At 38.8% G+C, this 24,233-nt stretch overlaps 3 protein-coding genes across 4 annotated transcripts in view; 1 reads left to right on the forward strand and 2 right to left on the reverse strand.

Annotated features, from left to right (window-relative positions):
• The window catches only part of SPAG1 (sperm associated antigen 1), a 38,216-nt gene extending 34,062 nt beyond the window's left edge, over positions 1-4,154 (reverse strand). Inside the window, exons 1-4 of the mRNA XM_083881067.1 lie at positions 4,070-4,154; positions 1,711-1,852; positions 980-1,139; positions 525-650 (exon numbers count right to left, since the gene is read on the reverse strand). Of these exons, the coding sequence (XP_083737193.1) occupies positions 525-650; positions 980-1,139; positions 1,711-1,852; positions 4,070-4,079 (438 nt within the window). The 5' untranslated portion in view covers positions 4,080-4,154. The remainder of the gene's footprint in view (positions 1-524; positions 651-979; positions 1,140-1,710; positions 1,853-4,069) is intronic.
• Positions 4,155-4,395: 241 nt separating this feature from the next.
• On the reverse strand, positions 4,396-8,384 carry POLR2K (RNA polymerase II, I and III subunit K). 2 transcript variants are annotated; one of them, XM_083881048.1, is made up of 4 exons: positions 7,994-8,384; positions 5,765-5,828; positions 4,948-5,040; positions 4,396-4,545 (listed from the first exon to the last, which is right to left on the reverse strand). In XM_083881048.1, exons 2-4 carry the CDS (start codon positions 5,823-5,825, stop codon positions 4,523-4,525), a joined length of 177 nt encoding a protein of 58 aa, XP_083737174.1. In that variant the 5' UTR covers positions 5,826-5,828; positions 7,994-8,384; the 3' UTR covers positions 4,396-4,522. The 2 variants fall into 2 exon arrangements, with proteins under 2 accessions (XP_083737174.1, XP_083737173.1); XM_083881047.1 differs by having other exon boundaries at positions 8,058-8,370.
• Positions 8,385-16,704: 8,320 nt separating this feature from the next.
• Positions 16,705-20,436, forward strand: FBXO43 (F-box protein 43; the record flags this gene model as incomplete). The annotated part of the gene is made up of 4 exons (XM_083871016.1): positions 16,705-18,179; positions 19,031-19,133; positions 19,918-20,097; positions 20,188-20,436. The coding sequence occupies 4 exons, from the start codon at positions 16,705-16,707 to the stop codon at positions 20,434-20,436; spliced, it is 2,007 nt and encodes a 668-aa protein (XP_083727142.1).
• Between the last annotated feature and the right edge of the window lie 3,797 nt (positions 20,437-24,233).

Consider the following 24,233-nt stretch of genomic DNA (forward strand, 5'->3'; position numbering starts at 1 on the left):
TAAAATAAGCACAATCAAAGGCTACATATACACCAGCACTACCCAATATAGGAGTGGCTATAGAGTGAAACAATTGCTACAGAGGCTCTAACACTCACACCTGTATGAGTTCCAGGGTGTTTGTTTTGGACTGGCTTCTGACTGGCCCCATGGAACAAAAGCCTGGTGGCAGCTGGAGAAAATCTCCTGGCATAATTTCATCCAGAAGGAGCTTAATTCACATGCTTAAACAGTACTTTGAAATATGAATCAAAGAACAACAAAAGGGTGTTTAAGGAGATCTGCTTTGGCAGTGAATTCTTGATCAGAGTTAAAATATTACAATACACATGCTAGTACTAAGAAAGCATTTTTTGTTTAAGTATTAGCCTCTTGCAAGGGAGCTTAAAGGTTTCTATTTTCTGGTTAACAAAATAAATTTCGTAAAAAAGGCACAATGATTAGAAGCTCATACATACAAAATCTCCTGGTTTTAGAAAAACCTATAATTAACACTTATAATTAACACAAAAAACTGGAGATACCTGATTAGTGAGAAGGCAGCTGCTGGAACAACGAATGGGAGGCAAGTTATCCTGTCCTTTATTCAGTGTGTCTGTTCTCAGGAGCTGTGATTTTTTATCATCTTCATTCATTTCTGTCACCCAGCTCTGAAAATAAATAAATAATATATTTTTACCTTAAGGCAGTAGAAAAATTATCCTTAAAAAGCACTGTTCTTAATGGGGAAAAGCAATTAAGACAAAGAGCAATAGTGTTTTTTTCAATAAAAAGTGATCTACCAAAAAAACCAAACAAACTGTAGCGTTAAAATGGACAGTTAAGGTTCAGTGACATTAAACAAGAAAATAAATTTTAAAACATAATTCTTTGATTCTTTCCTCTTTTAATCAGATAATTACATTCTACTTAGGCATAAGAAGAATATTGATACATCACAATGACTATATTATGTACCATTATAAATTAGGTCCTGTACCGTCAGTTCACTATTAATTGCTTCCCATTCTTCAGCTGTGAAATCAGCAGCTGTGGCTGCAGGTTTATCTTTTCTCAGAGCTCTGCTCCTTGGATCCAAACACTCAATTCGCTTTTCACAAGCCAACGTGAGCGCAGGGTAACACCCCTCCTCACCAGACCTTTAAAATGCAAAGATATCAATGTTAACAAAGAGGAAATAAACTGCACCACATTGTCCATGTTTCCCTCCATGTGTGGTCAGTACAGTGACTGCAGAGGACTGTTTTCCTGATACAACCCAATTTTACTATCATCTAATAACATTTTTATTAGAAAATTCCAGTTAACCTTCGACCATTTTCCAATGCCCACATATACTGTTCAAAATTATCACCATGGGGCTCATAAAAAAGAAACTTGTGTCATTTACAGCAAAAGTTAAACAGGTGTGGCATCTGAAATTGCTAGTCAGGCAACATGGATCATGAGAGAACCAAAACAGAGTGGCAGCATTTCAAAAAAAAACTAGCAATGAGTTACTCAAACCTTCTGGATGGTTAAAAAAGGACTTGGATTTCTAGTGTTATCATTGGGACACTTTTAGCATGATTACTTTAACTTCATATTTTAACTTTAAATTTAAACTTTAAATAGAAAGTCACAGACAGGTTCAGACAAATAGAAAAGGGTTCCCTCAAATTTTGCAGAACAGGAATATAATTATTAATGAAGGTAAAAAAATAAATTTACCTTAATATCCTGAGAATCTTTTCCAGGTGCTTAACATCCGTGCATTTTTCAATGAATTTGTAGTCCAGATGACTAATAGGTATTTGATATGTTTTAGTGGTTCCTTCACCCAGCAAATATGCTACTGACTCATCACCCATAACTAAATATTAAAAGCAAAAAAAAAAAAAAAGTGATTCTGTAAGTTTCTAGTTACATTTTGAAGTAATGCAAATTTAAGGAATAAACCAGCTCACACTCCACTCTCTCATGAAGCAGACCTATCAAAGAAAAAAAATATCTGATGTGAAGGCCTGATCATATAAACTGTCCTTGACAGGAGGCTTACTGACAGAAGTGTGAGATATGCTTTGTAAGAGTATGCAATTCTACTGCTTCTGCAAGTCAGAACAATTCAGAAAGATCACTTAAAGAAAAATTGCCTATTTCTGTCTACCACATTCTCTTTTATTTAACACATATCTGTTTTAACCAAGTGGGATAAGGATGAAGGAGAAGAGGGTGAAGGATACTCATTTTTTCAGAGGGAAGACATTAACCAATGCAGTGTATCTAAAGGAATGAAAATCTTCGGCTTCTCTGCAGACAAAATAAATTCTATTTTTTTTTTTCTTCACTAACTGCATTTTCTGGGTCTCTGATTATATTACATCACTAATCTGAATCTTTTCCAGTAAGTCTGTAACTGATGAAATGAGGGATTCAAATGGGACATTTCTGTCTCCCTGTACCTTTGATCTGCTCCTCTGCATCTTTTTCTGTTTGTATCCCAAACTCTATGGATCTGAAATTCTCTTTTCCCCCTCTTTTATATAGTGCATGAAGCAATAGGTTAATTTTAAAGAAATACAATAAGGGCAACTGGCTACTATGGGAAAACAACTAGGTGTAGTTAAAAGCCACATTAAAATAATTGTGTCCTAATGCCTTGCATAATTACCCACATTAATTTGCAGTTACACAAAAAATGTTTACAATACAGTACCACTTAAACAATAACTGGCCATAATTAGGCGTTGCATAGAGAGTTTACGGTTTCAGTACTGGGAATGGAAGAACACGCATGGAGAGAGGGACAAATGCAGGAAATAATTAAAGAAGAATTAAAAGCTCATCACCACCGGCAGTTCCCCCGTTTGTTGCCATGGCAATGAGGGAGCTGCCCAGCGTAGCTCTGGGGCACTGCGGTGACCGGGACTCCGCGGCTGTTCAGGGGCACAGCGCCGTCCCAGCCCTTCTCCAGCACAGCTCCCCCACGCATCCCCCGACCTGGATCCCAGGTTTACCTGCAAACCAGGTAAACCAGCGCCAGGCTCCCCTGAGGCCCCGCCGGGCCCGGGGCAGCGCGGCCGGCCCGCGGTAGCGACTGTTGCTATGTACAGCACGGCGGCGGGGCCCGGCTCAGGCGGCGCAGGCGCGGCTGGGGCCAGGGCGGGGATCAGGGATGCAGAAATACAGCGCCCGGGAGCGCACCTCTAGTGAGCATCACTCTTGTGGTTTCAGCGTATTTCACTCAGCCGAGAACAAGCGGGCCCTCTCCCGGTGTTCCCAGGCGTCCACAGGAGTGTTGCCCGTCAGCCCTGCACCCCCCGGGGCTGCTCTCCCAAGCGGGTCCGTGTCCTTCCCGAGGACACCTTGGGCAGCGCTGCCCCTGCCCGCTCCGCCTCGCCCTTTGAGCAGCCGTGTCACTAACTGACCCCTTCCTCTGCTGTGCAGGCCAGGCTGTTGAATGCATAGCAACCGTGCAGTAAAAAAGGTTATCATTTATACCCGAGTGTATCTGGTTTCCAGGGAAAAAAAATCTAGTCTTAATAGCATAGATCCAATACCTAAGAAAATCTTAACCAAACAGCTCCAACACAGCATCTCAGAATGCTTTTTTTTTATCCCGTCTAAAAAGCCACAGCAGTTCAGTTATAAGCCAGCACAGTCATGCAGACCTTAAAAAAAGATATTACTACAGTGATGAATTAAGCAAGTTTATCTCAACAGCACCATTAGCACCATCAAAACAGAGATCAGGCACACACACCCCAGCAGTATGTTGTAGTACCCTTCAGTGGTATTATGGAACACACATTCCAAACAGATGCAAAAAGTTTTGGTTCACCATCACAAACCACCACTTATTACAGACCCCTGAAAAGTGACCTGAAAAGTAAAACAAGATCCCACTTTAGTTTTGGGGTGCTACCCAAATAATCTTTGTAACACAGAGCTAATTCTTTCCTTGAATACAAACAAGTCAAACAGCACTTCAGAAATTTCTGTTTCCACATTGCTTTTTAATGTTTAACTTGCCTCCTCTCCCTCTTCTTTCAGGAGAAATGATTTTTTTCATACTTCCAGACATCCATACCTTTTGACATGTTCACAACTGGGTACCAGAACCAGGTGCTCTGAAATCCTTTAAGAATTTATTTTTTGAAATTCAGATGCGTTTCAAACCTTCTATTTATTTTCAGTGGAATTTATTCAAACCATGGTTATTTTAAGCAGTTCACAGGAGTCCAAAGAACATTTAGCAAAGCTAAAACACAAATAAAGTTTAGATAAGAGTAATGAAAACAAAAAAAAAATCAAAAAGAATACAATTGTCACTGAACTTAAAAAATACTGCATACTTTGATGACAATTTAAACAACAGCTTTAGAAATCTATTGCTGGAAGACAATATAGACAAAATTTAGTATTACAGTAAACTTTAATATTTCAATCTCTTAAAACACAACTAAGACTGTGCATTTGCACAGTTTTACAGAACAAAGTTATCAGAAAGATTACATCATGAAGTCACCATCTTCAGCAGACATCATCGAGCATCAAAAACTACCACTGGAATAATGCAGTTAAAGAAAAAAACGTGTTGTGGTTGAAAAAGATAAGGGAGAGGAAAAGAAACTGTCTAAATCTAGTCACAACTATCTACATAAAGTATTTCAAAAGCCATCTTTAATAAGATGCTGAAGAACATCAACAATTCACAGTACATTACCCAGCAGACTATCATAACTTAATATATCAGGCATAGAAAATGGAAAAAGAAAGAGAAAGTGCCAGAAAAGAAATCAAGGTGCTAAATCACACTGCAGAGATTGTGCTATACTACTTTGCTCTACTGTATTGATTTTTTACCCTGAGGAATTATTATGTAATTATTTGAATCTTCTATTCTGTTTCCCCTTCTCTCCATCCACAGCTTCCCAAATGCATTCAAGTGCACTTGTGAAAGGATACATCTTTTTGTCCTTTTCTTGTACATTATTCTGTAGCCACATTCTCTGCACCTGATAGGATCTCTTGCCTTTATTTCATTTTCTGTATGACATTCTGGTGGAGGAAGAAAAAAGAAGTGGGCAAAGAAAAACAACATTGTTAATGCACAGATAACTTTGAAAAGTTGTAATAGTCAAATTCCTATTTGTGGCAAACAAATATAGCAAGTGTAATCAATCTGTATCAAGCTCAATGATAACATGGTATTGTGAAGAAAAAAAAAAAAGAAAAAGAGAAAATAAAAACCAAGCTTCACTTATATTAAGATAGAAGAGAATCTTGCTAAAAATCTCCAAAATATTACTGCACATTCCACACTAGATACTAGACCACCTACTAATGAAAATTGCAGCTCATCCCTCCAAAGCCCAGAGTCTGTTTTCTTAAAAGCAAAGTATTCCAGGGATTCCTGAAAATTACCGATTTTTATCTTGTTGATTTATCTACAGGTAAGAGAGAATTTAACTACTGTACTTCAAGGAGAGCTGAGTGCCCTTACAGCACTGTCAATAAAACATATAGAGACCAAGGAGCTGCACACAGCAACACCAGCTCTAGGGAATTAATTACCTCCACAACACTGTATATGTACCCCATATATGTGTTAGCATCAATGCATAAAGTTTTAAACAAATCATCAGGATATACACTGCAACTATTTGTATCTATGCACCCTTCAGGATAACGACTAAGCACTATTCATTATTGAAACACCAAATCTCCAGTAACAAATAGTAAAAAAAAAAAAAAAAAAAAATAGCTAATGTCTTTTCTTTACCTCCACAAATGTAAATCATTGGCTGCTGCTTTGGAGGTTGAACGTCCTTCTGTGAATCCATGTTCTAAAACAAAAAATACACAACATGCACATTAGCTTGGGTTTGGGGTTGGGTTTTTTGGTTGGGTTTTTGTTTGTTTGTTTTTGTTTTGTTTTTCCCAAGGCATACACAATCATTTCAATCATATCTGAAGCTAAAGGTAACAAAGATAAAATCACTTCCTTAGAAGGAAATACAAACAAATTCCATTTATATTGGATACGCAGGACATGGGTTAATTCATGCTGAAAGAAACTTCAGAAAGTCATTTAGTTAAACTTCTTAAAAGCAAAGTAACACAAGGTTTCCCAGAGCTTTACCACTCTGGCATAGAAAGCCTCCAATGATGAGGACAGCACAACATTTTCTGTTAAAGAGTATTTTAAACATTAAAGACCAATGAGTAACATTTTCTTTCCTCCTTCCTGCCAGTGTTAAGAATTTCCTTGCTGGAAATATAAATTTCAATAATTTCTTATATATCCCTCATGTAACAATGGCGCTAACACAGAAAATAAGCTCTGTCATCTTTCCTCCCCCTCTGACACACTAGTTAACCCTATACACTTTTCCTTGTTCTAAGGTATTAGAAATACTGGGAATAAGAGTAGCAGGGATTAAAAAGCAAAGCAAAACAAAACACACCCCAAACAACAAGGGGCCATAGAGATGAAATTTGACCCTTCAAATCCTACCAAATCAAGAGTGATAACTCAATGCTATTCTTCAATCACCTCTTAATGCCCTGTACTGGTTTTGATTGTTCAGACTTATTTGAAGACAAGTATTTCTTCATGGCATCGGACTAAATAGCTACATATACTCCCCACACACTCTACCAAGCTTGAAGTAATCCTATCCTAACACATAAATTTACTTGCAGTCATGAATTTTAAGGTGGTTACTACACAAAAACACTTTTTTTTCACCCAATGCAAGTTGAGACAAAAACAAGAATATTTCCTATTAGGTTTTTGGAGGCTGCTGTTTTCTGTATTGTTGTTCTGTCTGACACAGAAGACAAGAATTCCTAACCCTTATCCCATTAAATAGCCTTCTTGATGCTTCCTTATGAGAAAGGCTCTCAGATGCTTTTGCTTAATATTACAGAAAAGATTATTTCCCTCATCTTCAAAGTTTGTTTCAGCATAAATTCAGCTGGGAAAACTATGATACTGAAAACAGGACAGGGACATTTCATACTTTAGGAGTCTGATCAACACTTGATAAATCATCTTGTTAAAACTCCCACTATGTCACTCCATTTAAGAGAACTGGAAAGAATCCATTAAACTCCACAGCCTTCAAGTATGTTACACCAGAATCATAGTGGCACTTTAACTCACATGTGCTACAGGTTTTGTGTCAGCACACTGCAGTATGATATGAGCAGTCACCCATTAGCACTGGAAATCAGCAGACTCTTCTAAAACACAGAGCTGAACTAAGGTGGATCACAGCTGTACCTGAATAACTTGGCTTACTGCTGCTTGTGCAGCAAAATTATATTGCTGCTAAGGGCAGCAGTGAACTACTGTGTTTTGCAGGGAGGTGCCATAGTTTAGCTGGCCTCCACACCCCTGGCAGCCCTAAGTGCCACCAAGCTGGCAGAGCCAACAGGCCCAGCAATGCACTGACATGTGCATTAATCTATTGCAGAGACGTGGGGATGTGCAAAGAGAACATCACCAAATCGCAGAATGGGAAAGGCTGGAAGGGACCACAGGGGGTCATCTGGTCCAATCCCCCTGCTTAAGCTGGATCATTCTAGAGCACATGACACAGGATTGAACCCAGATGGCTCCTGACAATCTCCAGCGAGAGGGACTCCGCAACCTCTCTGAACAATCCGGTCCGGAGTCACCCACACAGTAAAGTTCTTCCCCCTATTCATATGGAACTTCCTCTGCCTCAGTTTTTGCCAGCTGCCTTTTGTCCTAGTGCTTGGCACCACCAAGAGGAGCCCGGTGTCATCTCCTTAGCACCCCCCGCTACAGATACTTTTACATACAGATACTTTTACCTTTACAAAAGGTCCCCTCTCCGGGCATCTTTTATGCGCCCGTAAGAGTAAAGGCCAACCCACCCCTCCACGTCCCACAAAGCCCATGAGGGAGAAGGGCAGGCAGCCCTTCTCACAGCCCACAGGCCCCACGCTCCCCATCCCCCCCAGTTCCGCCCTCTCGCACCGTCCCACGGCTCTGGCACGCAGGAGCGAAGTCACAGGGCTGGTCCTGGAATTTTCCTGCCTACCCTGGCCACAGCAGCACGGCCCAGCAGCGAAGGGAACCCCCAAAGGCTCGGAGCAGCTCCGCGGCCTCGCCGCCTCCCCGGCGCACGCTGATGACGACAGCCCGGCGCCGGCGGGGAAGGACCACGCTTCGCCCCGCCGCCAGCCGCGCCGGGAATGGTGATCGGGGTGAGAAAGTAATAAATATTCAGTTTGGGGTGTTAACCAATTAGGGAGAAAAAAAAAAAAAAAAAAAAAAAAAAAAGGCACACGGACGCAAGCTTCCATATGAATGGCAATGTCAGTTGTCAATGAAGATAGTACGGTTAGGTAAAATCAGCCCCAACGTGCCCGGCGTTTTAATTCTTATATTTAGCTCTACCAAACATACTCAGGATAGAGAATAGAGAATGCCCCGCGCCAGGTCTGGTCAGACGGCTGAGGAGTTTTAAACCACCCTGAGATGTTTTACCTCAAGGTCCTCTCTGTTTCCAGAAGCATTTCACCCAAAATTCGTGGGTGAACCCGGCATTCTGATACTTTGATAGTCAGAATCATATGTATCGTGTATATATCATATGTACATGAAGCCAAACTTACGTACTACAAACACACATATTGCACATTTTAAGTGTAAGATTCTATTATGAAAGAAGTTTCGTGATGTCGGCGTTTCCCGATGCATTGAATTAAAATAGTCCAGGCAAGATTTGAAACACCGGCTGCTCTTTGCCATCGACTCCGCTGCCGGCAGGAATTTTGACTCTTTTGGTTTGTAGAATTAGGTATCTTTGCGTTATTTCTCCCTCCTACCCCCGCAGTGTTTAACGAATACTATGTTTTGTGAATATGCCAATTTATTAGATCATTCAAAGGTTCTCTAGTTTAGGGAAAAGTCTCTTTCTGTTTCTGAATACTGAATAAAAAATGTTTCCTAAGCATCCAAATTAATACGGATGAGGGTTTATCAGTTGTAATTCATTGATCTCCTACCAGCGGATCACTTTCATATATTACTTGTAACTTACCTAAAATGAGCTCAGATAATAATAAATAGTTTTAATTTTCCTAATTGTGTGTTTAAATTAAACGTAATGAAGTTACAGTAATGACTTTAGACTTGTTTCTTCGCAGTACTCTCTAAGAAAAAAGCTAAACATAACTTTTGGAGTGCCAGAATAAAGCATGGACAAGAAAAATGGTTTGTAAAAGGCGTGGGCACCGTTATAGGTTATTACATGCGTCCTCTCCTCCGCTACAGAGCCGCAGGTATGGGGGGGTACCGAGAGCTTGGAACAGAGGAGAAAAACAGCCTGAGCTCTATCATCCTTGGTAAACGCATGGCAAGAAATTACCAACTCCTAAAACTCCTAAAAAAGCAAATAAAACCTCCCCGGTATTATTTCTCTAAGCTCGTTAGTATTTTAAAAGTGCGTTTGTCAAACGGACAAATTTAAAAGGACTTACTAAAAATGTCTCCATGAAAAATTCAGTTAATCCTGTGTGAAAATAATATCTCCATTATTAATAAAGAAAACATGTAATTGTTTAATTATTGGTATCTTTTAAACATTTCCTTGGAAAAATAGGATACTTTACCAGATCTTAAAGCTTCGGTTACTTCAGCCGTTTATGATAAAATTTGCCCCTTACGAGAGGAGCACTTTGGTAAGTCCCGTTCCCATGTGCTGGTAAATTCCAGCCCTAAAGATGATCCTTTGGATTTAGAGTAGCAGAGAGTGTTGAGATTGTGTGGGAAACTCCCACTGTCCGGTAAAGTGAAGCATTTCTTGGGGAATTGGCAGGCAAATGAGAGCAGAGAGGCTTGTGTGTCGAGATGGGGAAGACACAAGTGAACAGGTATTTTTGACAGGGGAAAGAAATGCAGCCGTAACAGAGCGCAGTGCAAGTGTTGCCGAGTGTCTCACCTCGTTTCACTTGTTAGAAGTAGCGTTCTCAGCTTTTGGTTGGGGTTTTTGGGTTTTTTTGTAGGTGGTTTTTTTTTTTGGTAGTTGGTTGTGGGGTTTTTTTTGTTTGGTTTTTTTTTTTTTTTTTTTTTTTGTGTGTGTGTGTGTGTTGTTTTTTGTTTTGTTTTGTTTTGTTGGGTTTTTTGTTTGTTTTTGTTTTTTGCTTTGGTTTGTTTTGGGGTTTTTTTTTTTGAGGGGTGATTTTTTTGGTTTGTTGGTTTGTTTGGGGTTTTTGTTTGTTTGTTTGTTTCCTTGGCTTTTGTTGGGATGGGTTTTGGGAAGGGCACTTTTTGTTAAAACACTTTCTAGTGTGATGCTTCTGTGTATTGCATAAAATGTCGCAATTACGACTTGTTAAAATTCTCGGATATTTTTGATCCAGCTCGCATAAATCCCATCCAGGTCTGAGTGACGGAGACAGACCTTGCTGTTGCTGTGTCCCACTAGCAAACTTCCAATTTTACTGATAAGGTATTTTATAAATAAATACAAATATCCGAAACCAAATTTTATCCAGTTCCTGGACTGAAACAGACGATACTACAGAAAACATTTTCAGGAAAGTTCTATTACCTTGAAGAAAGTTTCTACTGTTTTCTCCTTTTAAAAAGGCAGCGGGAGATACTCCAAGAGCCTTTCCCTCCTTTTAGCTATAACCTTGCAGTCAAATAGATTGATATTCTTTCCCTAAAAATGCCGTGGTTTTCGTGGTTTTGTGTTTGCTTAGTTTGGGTCGGGTTGTGTTTGTTTTGTTTTGTGGGGGTTTTGTTTGTTTGTTTGTTTGTTGTTTTTGTGGGGGTTTTTTTGTGTGCGTGGTTTTTTTTGTGTGCGTGTTTTTTTTTTTTTGTGTGTGTGTGTGTGTGTGTGTTGTGTTTTGGTTTTGGTTTTTGTTTTGTTTTGGTATGTTTGGGGTTGTTTTAGTATACAGAAAAACTAAAACTATAGCAAAACCCAGGCGCCCAGGTTCCGAATTACTACGAGCTTTTTAACAAATTAAAAAGGGGCAGCCCTTAGGCCATTCACGGCAGGGCAAGGTGAGACAAATGTGCTCTACACTGTAGCCAGGGAGAATGGTCCTTCCTGGAATCTCTGGCAAAAAAGTTCCTGGGGAGACTTGAGGACAACCAGTGCATTGCTGGAGTCGGGGATCTTCCATTGACTGCTTTGAAGGCAATGAACTTGACAAACTCTGTGCCTGTTTGAGTGCTGGGCTGCCGCGTAAAAAGGTGCTAATTAACTCAAATTAACGAGCACCCTTATAACGCAAGCTTAGAGGCTGTGGCGCAGATAAGGAGTGTTAGCTGTGGCTGCCTCAGGACCCCGAGCTGCGCCTCCGCCCCTCATTCCTTCCTTCCCTCCATCGCAGGGAGCCGAGGCGGGAAAACCTCCCCCTCAGGAGAAGCGGGGCAGGGGCAGGAACGGCTCGGGGCCGCTTTAACAGCGGACTGAAGTGTAAAGCGTGAGGAGCGGGACCAGCCTCGCCGGTGTCCCCTCAGGCCCCGAGGCGCGGCCCGGGCGCTCCGCTCCCCTCAGGCGGCGGGCGGCGGGGGCGGGGAGGCAGCGGTTGGTGAGGGCGGGCGGTTCAAACCCCAGCGAGGGAAAGCGGCGGCGGCCGCACGCGGGGGGCCGGTGTGGGTGGGGAGAGGAGAGGAGAAGCGGCTCCTCGCCAAGGGCAACGGGCCCGGGGCCGAGCGGCCGGAGCTTCTGGAGCTCCCGCAGTTCCCGCAGCCCGCCTTCGCTCCTGCTCCTCGCCTTTAGCCCTGCTAGGGGGGCCCGCCGCCGCCTCAGCCGCCGCCCGTGCCAGGGCGGCCTCCGGGCTATGCCCCTGTGCCCCTTGGTCGCCAGACGAGAGGGCGGAGCGGGGGCTCTGCTCGTGTCCCACAGCCCCGGGGACTGAGGGACCCTCGGCTGCCACATCTCAGTTATCGCCATCGCTGGGTAATTGGGCATTGCAATTAACACATATACATGTGGAATGAAAGCTGTCTCAGTTGGGTAATGTTTCTCTTTCACCTCTCTCTTTTTCTCTCCGCATCCTTTCTCGCTTCAGGTTATCACTAGGGGTAAGCAATATTTCGAATACAGCGCCTTTGCATTGGAAGATCTTTGTTTGCTTCATAAATTAGGGTAAGTGACCCACATCATGGCTCTGTCATCTTCAGTATTATTGCCTTTGAAGGTATAAATGACTTTGGGGTCAAAGAGCGGAGTCTGTTTTACTGCAGATACCATATCTGTTTAAATAGCAGAGAAAATACTTCTGTATCACCGAGACTTTGTCTTTATCTGTTTTGTTAGCGGTGGTGAACAGTGATTTTTTTAAAAAGGCAGAAAATGTATAGTTCAACGCATAAGGGTTCTGTATGTATTGCTAAGGAATGTAAATTGGTAGGAACAGGTGTGACTCCATCCTAGAATTTATGTCTAAGTTGGAGGCACCATTTACATTGCCTTCTAGTAACCAACATTCTTACCTCTTTGGGGTGCTTGGTAAGGCTAAACTTGTTAGAAATTATTCCTTGTCTAAATCTGTGAATCCTCTCCTAATTTTAGTTTGGGTCTCTGAATATGAATTATTTTGTCCAGTAGACTCCCAGAAAGTTTGCAGTTGCTTTGTAAATTGATTTGAGAACTGCAAAATTAATAATAGATATGAGAAATGCACAGAGCACATAAATCTATCCTCAGTAGATATGGATTTTGTTACTTCCTCTGTAACTGATTAGTGGTGTGACCAACCTTTTCTTCCCTGCACATCTGTTTGATGACATCTAGGACAAGGTTAAGAAAACTTTCAGGAACTAGTTTAAGATCCCCGAATGAAAAAGGTGTGATGTTATGGCTCAAATTCAGTAGATGAAATTCTCATGATAAAAAAGAAGTGCTTATGAAGAGTAGTTGTTATAAGAGGTTTTGTTAGGCATCTTTTATGAATGGAAATAGAATCTTGTTTTATTATGAGAAATGTTCAGCACCTCTGAAAGGCTTTTCCTTCTATTTTAATAAAATGATACAACATCTTAAAGTTTAATTTGTACAGGTAATACATTTTGGGAAAAAAAAAATCATATACAAGCTTGAGGTGTGTTTACTGGAGATTGCTGTAAATCATAGAATGGTTCAGGTTGTAAGGGAAGTTAAAGATCATCCAGTTCTGAGTCCCTTCCATGGGCAGGGGCGCCTTCTACTAGATCAGCTTGTTCTGAGCCACATCCAACGTGACCTTGAGCACTGCTTGTGATGGAGCTTCCACGGCTTCTCTGGGCGACCTGTCCCAGTGGCTTGTTGCCCTCATAGTGAAGAATTTCTTCCTAACATCTAACCTAACTTTTCTTATTTTAGTTTAAAGCCCTTACTGCCTCGTTTTATCACCAAATGCACTTCTAAAAAGTCCCTCTCTGCCTTTCTTGATCGCCCCATTGGGCACTGAAAGGCTCTATTTCCCTGGAGGTTTCTGTTCTCTATCTGAGCAACCCACACTGTCTCAGACTGTCTTCAGGGCAGAGGTGCTCCAGGCTTCTGATTATTTTCATGTTCCTCTTCTGGGCTCTCTCCAGCATGTCCATGTCCTTCTTATTTAGGGGCCCTCAGGGCCTCAGGCAATACTCCATGTGAGGACTCAAAATTGTGGAGTAGGGAGTAAAGAAGTAAAAATAAGTATAAAAATCTATGAATGAAGTATAGAAAAGAGGGGAAATGAAGGTGAATGGACGGCCATTGTTCACTCAGTGTCAATTGGCAATTTTATTTATCTTACCCTGTGATGTTTCTAACACCTGCTAATCAATGCAGTGAGCTCACACGCTCCCCCTGCCGGACGCTGTCCTCTGTACAGCATCATCTTCGGCTTCCACTTGAGTTACCAACATTTCTTTAACTCTGCCATTCCGACCTCCGTTATAGCCGCAAAATCTTGTTTTGCTGTGATTTTTATGTTACTTGAAACACAAGTTTGCTTAACTTCTTTTATACTGTAATATTTCAAATTTTTTTTTCTGTTCTCAATTGTCCCATAGAATGACTGAAAATGAAACTGCAAGCGTGAGGTTTTTCTTTCGTTGTTTCTTCAGCATGCTGCCTGAAAATTATTTTTCTAAGCCTGGAAGCCATTGGGCTTTTGTTAAATGCGTGGCTAGTTTGACTGTATTTAGGGAAAATACTAGTATTTTTAAAGATAATTGTGTATATGGTGTTTTTTGTTTGGTTTTTTTTTTTTTTTTTTTTTTGTGAGTTTTTGTTTGTTTGTTTTGTTTGGTTGGTTGGTTTTTTTGTGCGTGTGTGGTTTTTTTTTTGGTGGATTTGAGAATTTGAACAGCTGTCTCTAGCATTCAGTTTAAGTCTGTCTATCAACATTTTTGGAAATAATATCTACTGGCAATGTTTGCTAATTAACTGCAGTTTTCCAAAATTCAGCATAAAAATGAAGCCTCTATTCTTTTTGTAGACTAGTGAAGGTAATGCCCTTTTGTTATGACTGATTTCTTATAGGTCTTTGTCTTCTTATAAAAAGAAGAGCTATGCTCATGTGGTGCTTTGCTCATACCATGAATAATTCACTGAAGTTCATCAGTGTGCTGCACAGAGATTTCATGCCTTCAAAAATATAGAAAAAAGTTATTTTCTGGTTCATGACAAAGCCTTTTCAGCCTATTGCCTACAACCATGGAATCTCAGAATGTGTAAGATTGAAAGGGACCACTGGAGATCATCTAGTCCAGTTTTCCTGCTTGAGCAGGGTGGTCAGAGCACATTACTCAGGATTGCTTCCAAATGTTTTTTTTTTTTCTCTTCAGAGAAGGAGACCCCATGAACTCTGGGCAGCCTCTTCTAGTCTTTTGTCATCTGCCCCTTTCATCCAAGTCACTGATGAATAAGTTGGACTATAGTGGGCCCAGGATCAACTGTTGGGGGACACCAGTACTTACAGGTCTACTAAAATATGGAGAGATGATGCAGATGAAACATTAAATGCTATTTGGAGTTGGTCCTGTAGGAGCAAAAAAGTAATCTCTAATTCACTAAACACTAGCTTAAAGCTGTACCCTTGTGATTCCTATTTGTGCAGTTGCTTATTTCATTGTGTAAAACAGGGAACAATGTAAAAGCAGAGACAGAAAACAAACAGGAAAGTAAGGTAATTTTAGAGGTAAATGGGAGAAGGGAAGGAAGCACACCAGGCTTTAGTGTGCTGTTGTTTTGGAATTATTTTCACATACCTGTCATTGATTGAAGAGTTATTCTCAGTAATGTATCTGGATTTTGTTTAGGTCTGTTTAATTTCCTACTGATGTTACCAAGACCGTGTGTCTTTACACCAAGGTGTCATTCTGCTATTTAACATCCTTCTCCTTTCGAACTTCTCTTGTTGCTGTCATCTTACAGTAGGAAACAAAGCATTTTTTTATATTGCAATCATCTTAAAAAGTGCCTTCCATATGGGTCAAAATTAATTAATGACTAATTAATGACTCAAGATTACCAAAGAATAGTTCTGCCTCACCTCTCTCAGGCAGTTTGGGTTCCCACTGCTTGTCTTTGGTGGCTTAGAGCTAGACTAAGTCAGGACTGTTGGGATATTAGCAATGGCTTAGTATTTGGTGTTAAAGCCACCTTTAGAGAGTCCTACTTCTGTTTTGAAAGTTCAGTCGCTAATTCTAGGCTTTATGTTCCACAATATCAGTTCTAGAGGGCAGTAACATACCACAGTAAAAGGTGCTGATTCAAACTCCTGAGTCTTGCAACACTGATGTGAGCTACTTTGGTGTCTGTGATAGCAGCCCTCTCACTGCATCAGCCACAACATCTTTTGTGGTTATTGTGGGTTAGAAAGCAGTGACTAATGCCACGACTCTTAGAGTGGAGAAACTCTGCATATATGAGTGGCAAAAGTAAGCCTGTTTCCACACTTCTTTTATTGAAGTGTGTGCATCAACCACTTCTAACCTTTGTAGCTCTTAAATTCTATGTACCTGGTGAGTGTGTGTATGGTCAGTCATTTTCTTTAAAATGTAAGCTTTCAGAACGCTTGGTTTACCTGTAGAAATGACCAAAAGCAGAGAGCTTCTTTACAAAATAACATTTAAATGTTAAGGCAGATAAAAAAGCACTTTTCACTTTGTAACTAGAGATCAAATTAATTCCCTCTTGGGACTCTAGGGATCTAAATAATAGGAGCCTTGTGGACTTGTAATTTCATGGTTAATCCTCTTATTTTACTCAAGGAGAAAATGCCTTTTGTTGAAACTCACCTATTACCAGAGCTTCTGCTCATTCTTGAGTGAGCAACTGTTAGTTGCTGGATGAACCAGTAACAGCACTAATAAAATCTTGGCTCTACTGGACTGATGGGGAGTTCTGTTGCCAATTTCAAAATCAATGAGTGCTCTAATTGTTGTGTTGCTTATTTGAAGTGCTTTTCCACAGATGAGGACTGCCAGGTCAATTAGCTATCTGGATACATGTTTGATTTGCCTCACAGTATAATATGCATTTTAATTACTCATTCTAACCATCTGGTTTTGTGTTTGTGTACAAGCACTGTTTCTACCGAGACTAATGACAATACTTTGTTATGACTGTTATCTTGATAGACTTACACAAGGCTTTCTCTTTAATCTGAGGGGCTTTTGGTGACTGCTTTTGTTGTTTGTTTCAGAAACAGCAGTGGTATCTTCATTTACAAAGCCAAAGTGTCAAGCAGAAGATGTCAGACAGTCAACCAGTGAGGTTCAATATTCTTAAAAGAAATAGACTAACACCTCCCAGGAGCAACTTTAAATACTCAAATTTTAAAGACACATGCTGCACTTCAGGATTTCTGGACAGCAGAAGCAACGAGTCAGTAAAAGATCCTGAGGCAGAAGGTGAAGAAGCAGCCAGTGTAACAAGTGTATCATTGCTACAGGAGCATTCTGAGCACATCCATCCAAGTACCTTCTTTTCCAGGTCACCATCTATTGAAAAAGAATTGAATTCTATCTCCTTATCAGAAGAAAAAGAAGCAAATAGAAGTGCAGATTTTTTGGAAACTCCTAAATCAAGTAGGAAAGGCTCCTCACTGCGCAGGAGGCTGCTTTTACCCAAGACTGCTGAAGCTGACACAACTGGAGGATGCTGTGAAAGACAACTGAGTTCTTCAAGAAGCATCAGGAAGAAAATATTCTCTTGTGTTTTGAGCTCTGAAGAAAAGCTTCCACAAACTGCTGCAGATTCTCCAAAAGATAAAGGCTACAAACCTCTGACAACTAGCACTTCAGAACCTGAGGACTCTAATCGTGATTCTCCAAAATGGAGGCTTTCCTTTTCACAACAAAGGACTTCTACACTAGATGAGTCCCAGTGTAAGGACCCCTTACTGTTGGAATCAGAAAGTTTATCTCCAATTCAGTGGAAAGATGTCACTGCTAGTGACACTAAAGAATTTAATGAAAATGTTCTTAGGAGTGTTAGAGATGGGGTGCTTAGGACTCCTACTCACTGTGTGTTACCTGAGGTCACTGAGGGTAAATTCCTGACTTCTGTCACCAGTTCTGTAGAGAACTCAAACTTTGGACTATCTGACATAAACTCTCCCCCTGTTAAGGTAGCAAATTACCCAGACCTTTCAACACCTGAGGATAGCGGATATAATTCACTTCCTTTGGACAAATCAGGAGACTCATTGTCTGACTTTGAGGGATCTTTCCAAGAGCTCTTCCAAAAGCACAGAGAAGATTCTAAAACTTTGGACAGTAAAAGGAAGACAAGAAAACTTGAGCGAGTCAGAAGGTTATCCACTCTTCAGGAACTGGGCTCCCAGTCAGAGACAGAAGATAATCGTGGCAGTCCTGCTTCAATCAGTATATCAACAAAAGAAAGAAACTTTGTCAGTGAAGATCATGAGTTAGTCCTAAAAGAACGCCCTAGAGAAGACCTGGTTGTAAGTCATGGAGATCTCTCAAGAACTCCAGCTCTGAAAATAGTTTATGAAATTTGCTTGCAAAGACAAAGATCACACCAAAAGCAAATCTCAGAGAATGTTGACACAGAAATATTTGCATTAGATCATGTTCTTCCGGGACTTATTGGCAAGAAAATGGGCCTTGAAAAATTAGATATTTTAACAGAATTGAAAGATAGAAATTTAAAACATGTTCTTGCTATAGTTTTAGATGCTTTAACAGTGGAAAGTCTATGCAGGTAAGTACTATTGCTTCACACCCAGAAAAAAGGCAAAAAGATGCACTGCTGCAAATGAATTAGAATAACTTCTGGAATACTAGGTTTTGTCAATAATTTTTTTTTGTTTCTGAAAAAAATGAAAAGTTTTCTCATCATTAATTAAGTAGGTCTTTCTGTGTAGATCTAAAAATAAATAGGGGTATTAAAAAGCTAAACAAACATGAAAAAATAATGTACTTAAAACTAAATCACAATACTTGTAAAATTTAAAATCTATTAAAAATTACTTTAAGCCAGGAAACTAATTTATTCTCATTACAAGTTCCCAATAGTGCATAGCACTGAAAACACAACTTTTCTTGTGTATTTTATTTCCTCAGTTATTTCTAAGCACTGAGATAATCAAATAATTTTGATTCATGAGTAATCTTCTAGATTAATTTCTAATCAATCAGAACTGCTACATTTCACACAACACTCTTGATTTCTTTATTGTTAGTAACAAAGGGAATGGGCAAATAGATGAAAGTACAAGGGCACATGTGTTTCCAGAACTCTTAACACAAATGTGACTAGAAACAATCTTGGGAAGTGGCTTATATGGAGGAAGAAATTAATTTATTTTTAAGTCAAAGATACAGTGTGCTATTTATGTTGCTGTTGTTCTCTAGAGTCTTCTGTTACACAGTGGTATGTAAAGTACAAGGCCTGTGTTTCATAACAAAATAATTAATTAGTCTGTAGCAGCAGTCTGTAAAATGACTAAAAGTATATGAAACCACTCAAAAATCATTACCAGGTAGTCTTGCTATTATGTCTTCTGCACTACTTGAAAAAAATTGAATGTGGATAATTTTTTTTTGTTCCAGCATTTGGAAAGTAAGCAGAAGCTGGCGTGAAATCATTGTACAAGACAGAAGTGCAGATAAGAGGAGAAACTTGTACACAAAACAGCTGAAAGAAGCTGCTCAGGTAAGATAGTTCTCAAAGGTGATTTTTTTTTTTTTTAAGTATGAAAGAAGATAGAAGGAAAGAGGAAACATCTTGTAAAGCTACAGAAAGGTAACTGACTGAGACAGTTCCAAAATGAGTAGGTGATGGATTCCAACAGGAGAATGTAATGGCTCTTACTGCTTTTCAGTTGTGTGCAGTTTGAGTACTGGTCTTTCAACTATGTAAGACTCTTATTTGCCCTTTCTTGAGAATCCAAGGATCTCTTCCTTGACTAATTTCAGCTTTAAACTCTGCTCATACCATTTTGCCATGCTGTCCTTTATTGTCCATTTCACTCTAGTCTGCAGTGCTGTAGGACCCACTCTAGATTACTTCCTGATTATTTTCAGGACTGCTTGTGTCACAGTGTATTTGTGAACATCAGAAGGATATGTAGGTTTTTAAGGGGTATCTAGACAAGTAAGCATATTAGTTGCACCATATTTTTTCAGATCTTATGCATGGTACGAGTACTTGCTATTGAGATGTCCTAATTCACAAATATGAGCACCAGTAGAGTGTGCTAAAAGACAGTTGGCTTTTCACCCTGCTCATGGGACAGTTTTTAATGATCTCTCTTGAGCCCTTGCTAAATAGAAACATTTAATGCTAAATACCTGTGGTATGTATATATAATTTTCTTATGTGTTTTTGCAGAGGGGAAAAAACCAAACAAGTAAAATCCATCTGCTAAATCCTAAATAAAATCCTTATTTTCTCCCTTTTTTTTTTTTTCTTTTGTTAAATAATTATAAACTAACAGGAATATTTGTTGAAGGCTGAAGATGCTGCTACAAGACTTAATATTCTCAACAGATCTGCTCTAAGGCTTGTTCAAGCTCAAGCCAGAACTCCTATTTTACAGACACCACACACTGAACTTACACCTAGGAGATGCAGTTCTGTTCCCCACTCAGCTAGTAGGCAGGAAGAATACATGAAAGTAGGTATCTAAGAAATGCTTCATTTTAAGTTTTTGGAATGTTTTCATTTACAAGGCTAAACAGCTCTTTTCTATCTCCTCTTACTACAGGTTGCTAAAACTCTGTTCACTGATGAAGCTCTAAAGCCCTGTCCAAGATGTCAATACCCTGCTAAATATCAATTAGTAAAAAAAAGGGGACTATGTAGCAGAGAAGCATGTGCATTTGAGTTCTGTATTTTATGTCTGCATGCATTCCATGGGTCAAAAGAATGTAATAGTTTATCTGCAAAACGGAAGAATAAAAAAGATGCTCCACCAGGAAGTGCCCAAAGCAAAAGAAATTTAAAAAGACTCTAAGTTTGTAAAGCATGTAGCTCCTTACATATAATTCCTTTTCCCCTTCCCCTAAATTCCTTATCTTGTTCCTATTCTTCCTAAAGGTATGCATCTTGAAAGTATCATTTGTTCTTGCTGACTTACCAAGATAACCTCTCATGTATATATCTTAATTAACATAGTATATTTCTGGTTTTTAAAAAAGGAACATTTAAAAATATTTTATGTCTTGTTTTACCTGTTGTGTAGTAGGTAGGAACTTACTAACATCTTAATTTTTAAATAAAGTGTCTTGAATGTAGTCTTCAATATTTAGCATACAGCACCTCATAGAAGTTTTAAAATGTTATTCTTGTCTTAAAGACAAATTAAAGAAAATTATTTTTAAAAAAGTCTTTGAAATCAGATTTACTTATTTATTTACTTTAAATTACAGTAACTTTTAAAAATGTCTCAAAGTGGGGCACTATATACATTTGCAAAAAATACTTCTAATAATATGAATGGTGATATGTCAAAATTAATATATTACCTGTCTGAATTTTTTATTGGAATAATTGTGTTGTTCTCTTAGCCTCTGTAATAGAAGTCGATAGAATAGTAATTTATAAACTAAACTAATTTATAAACTTAGCGTTATAAACACACTAAGCTGTGTGGATATTGTTGTACTGAGTTTTACAGACTTTTTGTCTTGAAAACTTCAGGTGATACCATATATATTCATATATCTAAAGTGCTGTGGCATCACCTTTGCTGTTGTGAACTTACCTTTAGGTTTAATCTGACTTGACTTCAGCTCCCAGGTACCAGGTCACCTTCACACTTCTACTTGAGCTAAAGGATTATCTACAGCTGCAAATCATTCTTTCTCTATCTCTAGATTTAATAAAAGAAATTAATGTATTTTGCTTTTTAACTAAATGTGCTGATCCCTTCTAGAAAACTAATTTGATCTGTCTCTTGGACCTCAAACAATTTTTGTGTGGTTTTGGTTTGTATCCTAGCAATTACAAGTAGTTTGAAATGCAGGTGACAGAAATGGACGCAGTACTTCTATGAAGATATAATATCAATTGTCTTCTACAATTGATATTGTCCTACTTGTCATTTCAAAGAGTTCATTTGTCACAAGCACCTTGCAGAACACTTGTCAGCTGGTGTTTATTCCAGACTCTCCCTCTGATGTTGTCTTTTGTGTTATGTTTTTGATGGTGTTACTTTAATGTGTTTATTTGTAGGTAAGCCTTAACATTGCACTATTTTTAAAAGTCTGATTTTAAAAAAGCAAAAGCAAACCAAAAGAGCTTTCAAGTAAACCATAAGCTTCATATTTGCCCCTTTTAATATTTATTCACGCATCCCTTTATTTTTAGTGCCAAAAAATTGGAAATAACCTCTAAGATTTTTTTCTTATTCTTTATTTCTTTTCATGCAATCTGTATATATTTAAGCCAAATGGACCAGGATAATTCACTTCAGGGTGTTCTAGAAACATCACTTCTTATTTTTCATCTCTAACTGTTGTGATCTGTAATTTGGTTATCACTTCTACCATTCTTGATTTTTGCATAGTAGTTTCACATAACATTTGGAAAGAGGAGAGACAACATGATTAATAAAATGGTATGGAAATTCTACCACTAACTCTATTAACCAGGCAACATCATTAAAGAAGAAATTAACCCAATATATCTGCCAGAACATCATGTTTATTGCATGAATATAAGTCTCAACACTTCAATTCCATACTTTTATGTGTTTGCTGAGTCTTTGCCTTGTACTTAGGTTAGGCTGGTAGCAACTTGAAGACTGCTCAGTCTATTTTAAAGGAACAGTTGAGGGAAAGGATCTGGGGACAAGGTAGGGAATAAAGAGGTATGTGCATGTAGGTTTGGTTTAGGAAGAATGGCATTCATTACAGAGGAGGAGACTGCTAGAGGGACAATGGTTAAATTACTTGATTTGCTTAATCTTTGTATTTCTCTAATTGTTTAGAGCTTTACATGTTCAAGGTTTACCTAAAAGTTAATTAGGTTCAAAGAACGATTGGATTTGTTCTTTATTCCTTAGGTATATAGTAAGTGACTATATTTTTTAGTAATGCTTAATACTTTCTATTAAGGGTTAAAATTAACAGCTTTCTAGATGGGAAGTTATATTACACAATAATCTGAATATGTCATTTATCTTTATAAAAATTTGGATTAATTTTCTTACTGTTGAATTACCAAATAAAGCAGGGGATGGTAGTAAACACAATGCAGAGTAAGTACTGCATGTCATAACACTTCAGACTGCTATTGTCATCACTGCATATTACCTTTGCTAAATACCAACATCTCTAAAATGTCTCAATTTAAAAAAAGCTTTTAATGAATTTGTGAAATTTATGGGGAAGTTATGATTGGCAGTGAGAATATCTAGCTCACCTTCTGCTGTGGAGTGTTGCAGCACAATCCAGAAATACATAGTGTTCAATAGCTCTGAAAGTAATGCTGAAATGGGTACCTTTGAGTGGAAAACCGTATAGTAACTCAGCTCTCAGTTTAAGAATCAGTTATTAAGTATCTTTTCCATTTGAGAAAATTCGGTAAAGAGTTGTATTAGCTTTCCCAAAGAGTATGGAGGATAAAGTAAATTGGTTCTGGTACAGGCATTGTTTGTTTTTAAAGGTGGTATCTTTGATGTCTACAGTAGCCATTCAACAAGGAGAAGCTTGAAAGGGAAAAAACAAAACCCTTAAGTCCTATTTCACAGTATTAAACATTTTTCTCTTTTTTTGGTATATTTAAACATTTCTTGGGGTTTTTTTCCCTTCTAAATCCATCTCACAAAAATGTCTTCTTGAATCACATCTCTTGCTCAGTTGGGTCTATCACAAATCTAATTGGTGATTACAAAAGTAATCTATGTTCTGCTGTTTGAGTGAAATGTGTTCTCTGTGGTCGTCATTGCTCTACCAGAGGTGGGGCAAGTGAGAAACCAGACTTCTCATCCCTGGGTAAATGTGTTCTCTAATACACTGATTTATTTTTTAATTTCTTTCAAAATAAAATTAGCTTTATTCCTTGACACAGGGGAGAAATAAAGTAATGATAGTTATTCTTTACCTACACATTAATAGAACACAAGGTATATGATAGCTCTCTAATAGTCTCTAATAATTTGGGTGAAAGGAATCAAAACACTTTCATTATATGACTGCTTTATTGACAGAAATTAAGTATTTGGGATAGGAGGGTGGCAGAAAAGAGTGCTTGTTAGATTTTTTTTTTCTCTATACTATATCTATTTCTCAATTAGTCTCCATCGCATATCACAAAGATATATGTCTGGACTTTGATGAAACAGCAAAGGAAACTAAGTTCTTAATAAAAAAACAAACAACCAACACAAAACCAAACAACCCCCTCCAGCACACAAACACCACCCCTAAACCCTCAAACTGACCCCTCACCCCATTTCTCTTCCAACAAAACAACTCACATAGAAAACAGCTCACATGTATCAGGGAATCTGGGGATTTGCATTTCTGTTTCTCCTGGGCTGAGTTAATTCTTAGAGAGCTGAGGTCAGGTGTTAGCACAGATAAGAAGGATGCAAAAGTACTCCTGGAGTAGAAATGATAATGATGGAGAGTATTCTAAAATCTGCCCATGGTAATTCTCCAGCTCAAGATTTCTTGCAACTGACAACAGATTGTTGGAAAGGGAGGAATGGATTGTCTTTCCCTCTGGAACATGGGGATAATGTTAAAGATAATATTTGGGTTAGTATTGGGCTTCTGATAATTTTATTTTTGCAATCCTCTTTTT

Source organism: Zosterops lateralis, assembly GCF_965231275.1.
Source record: "Zosterops lateralis genome assembly, chromosome: 1".
NCBI lineage: Eukaryota > Metazoa > Chordata > Aves > Passeriformes > Zosteropidae > Zosterops > Zosterops lateralis.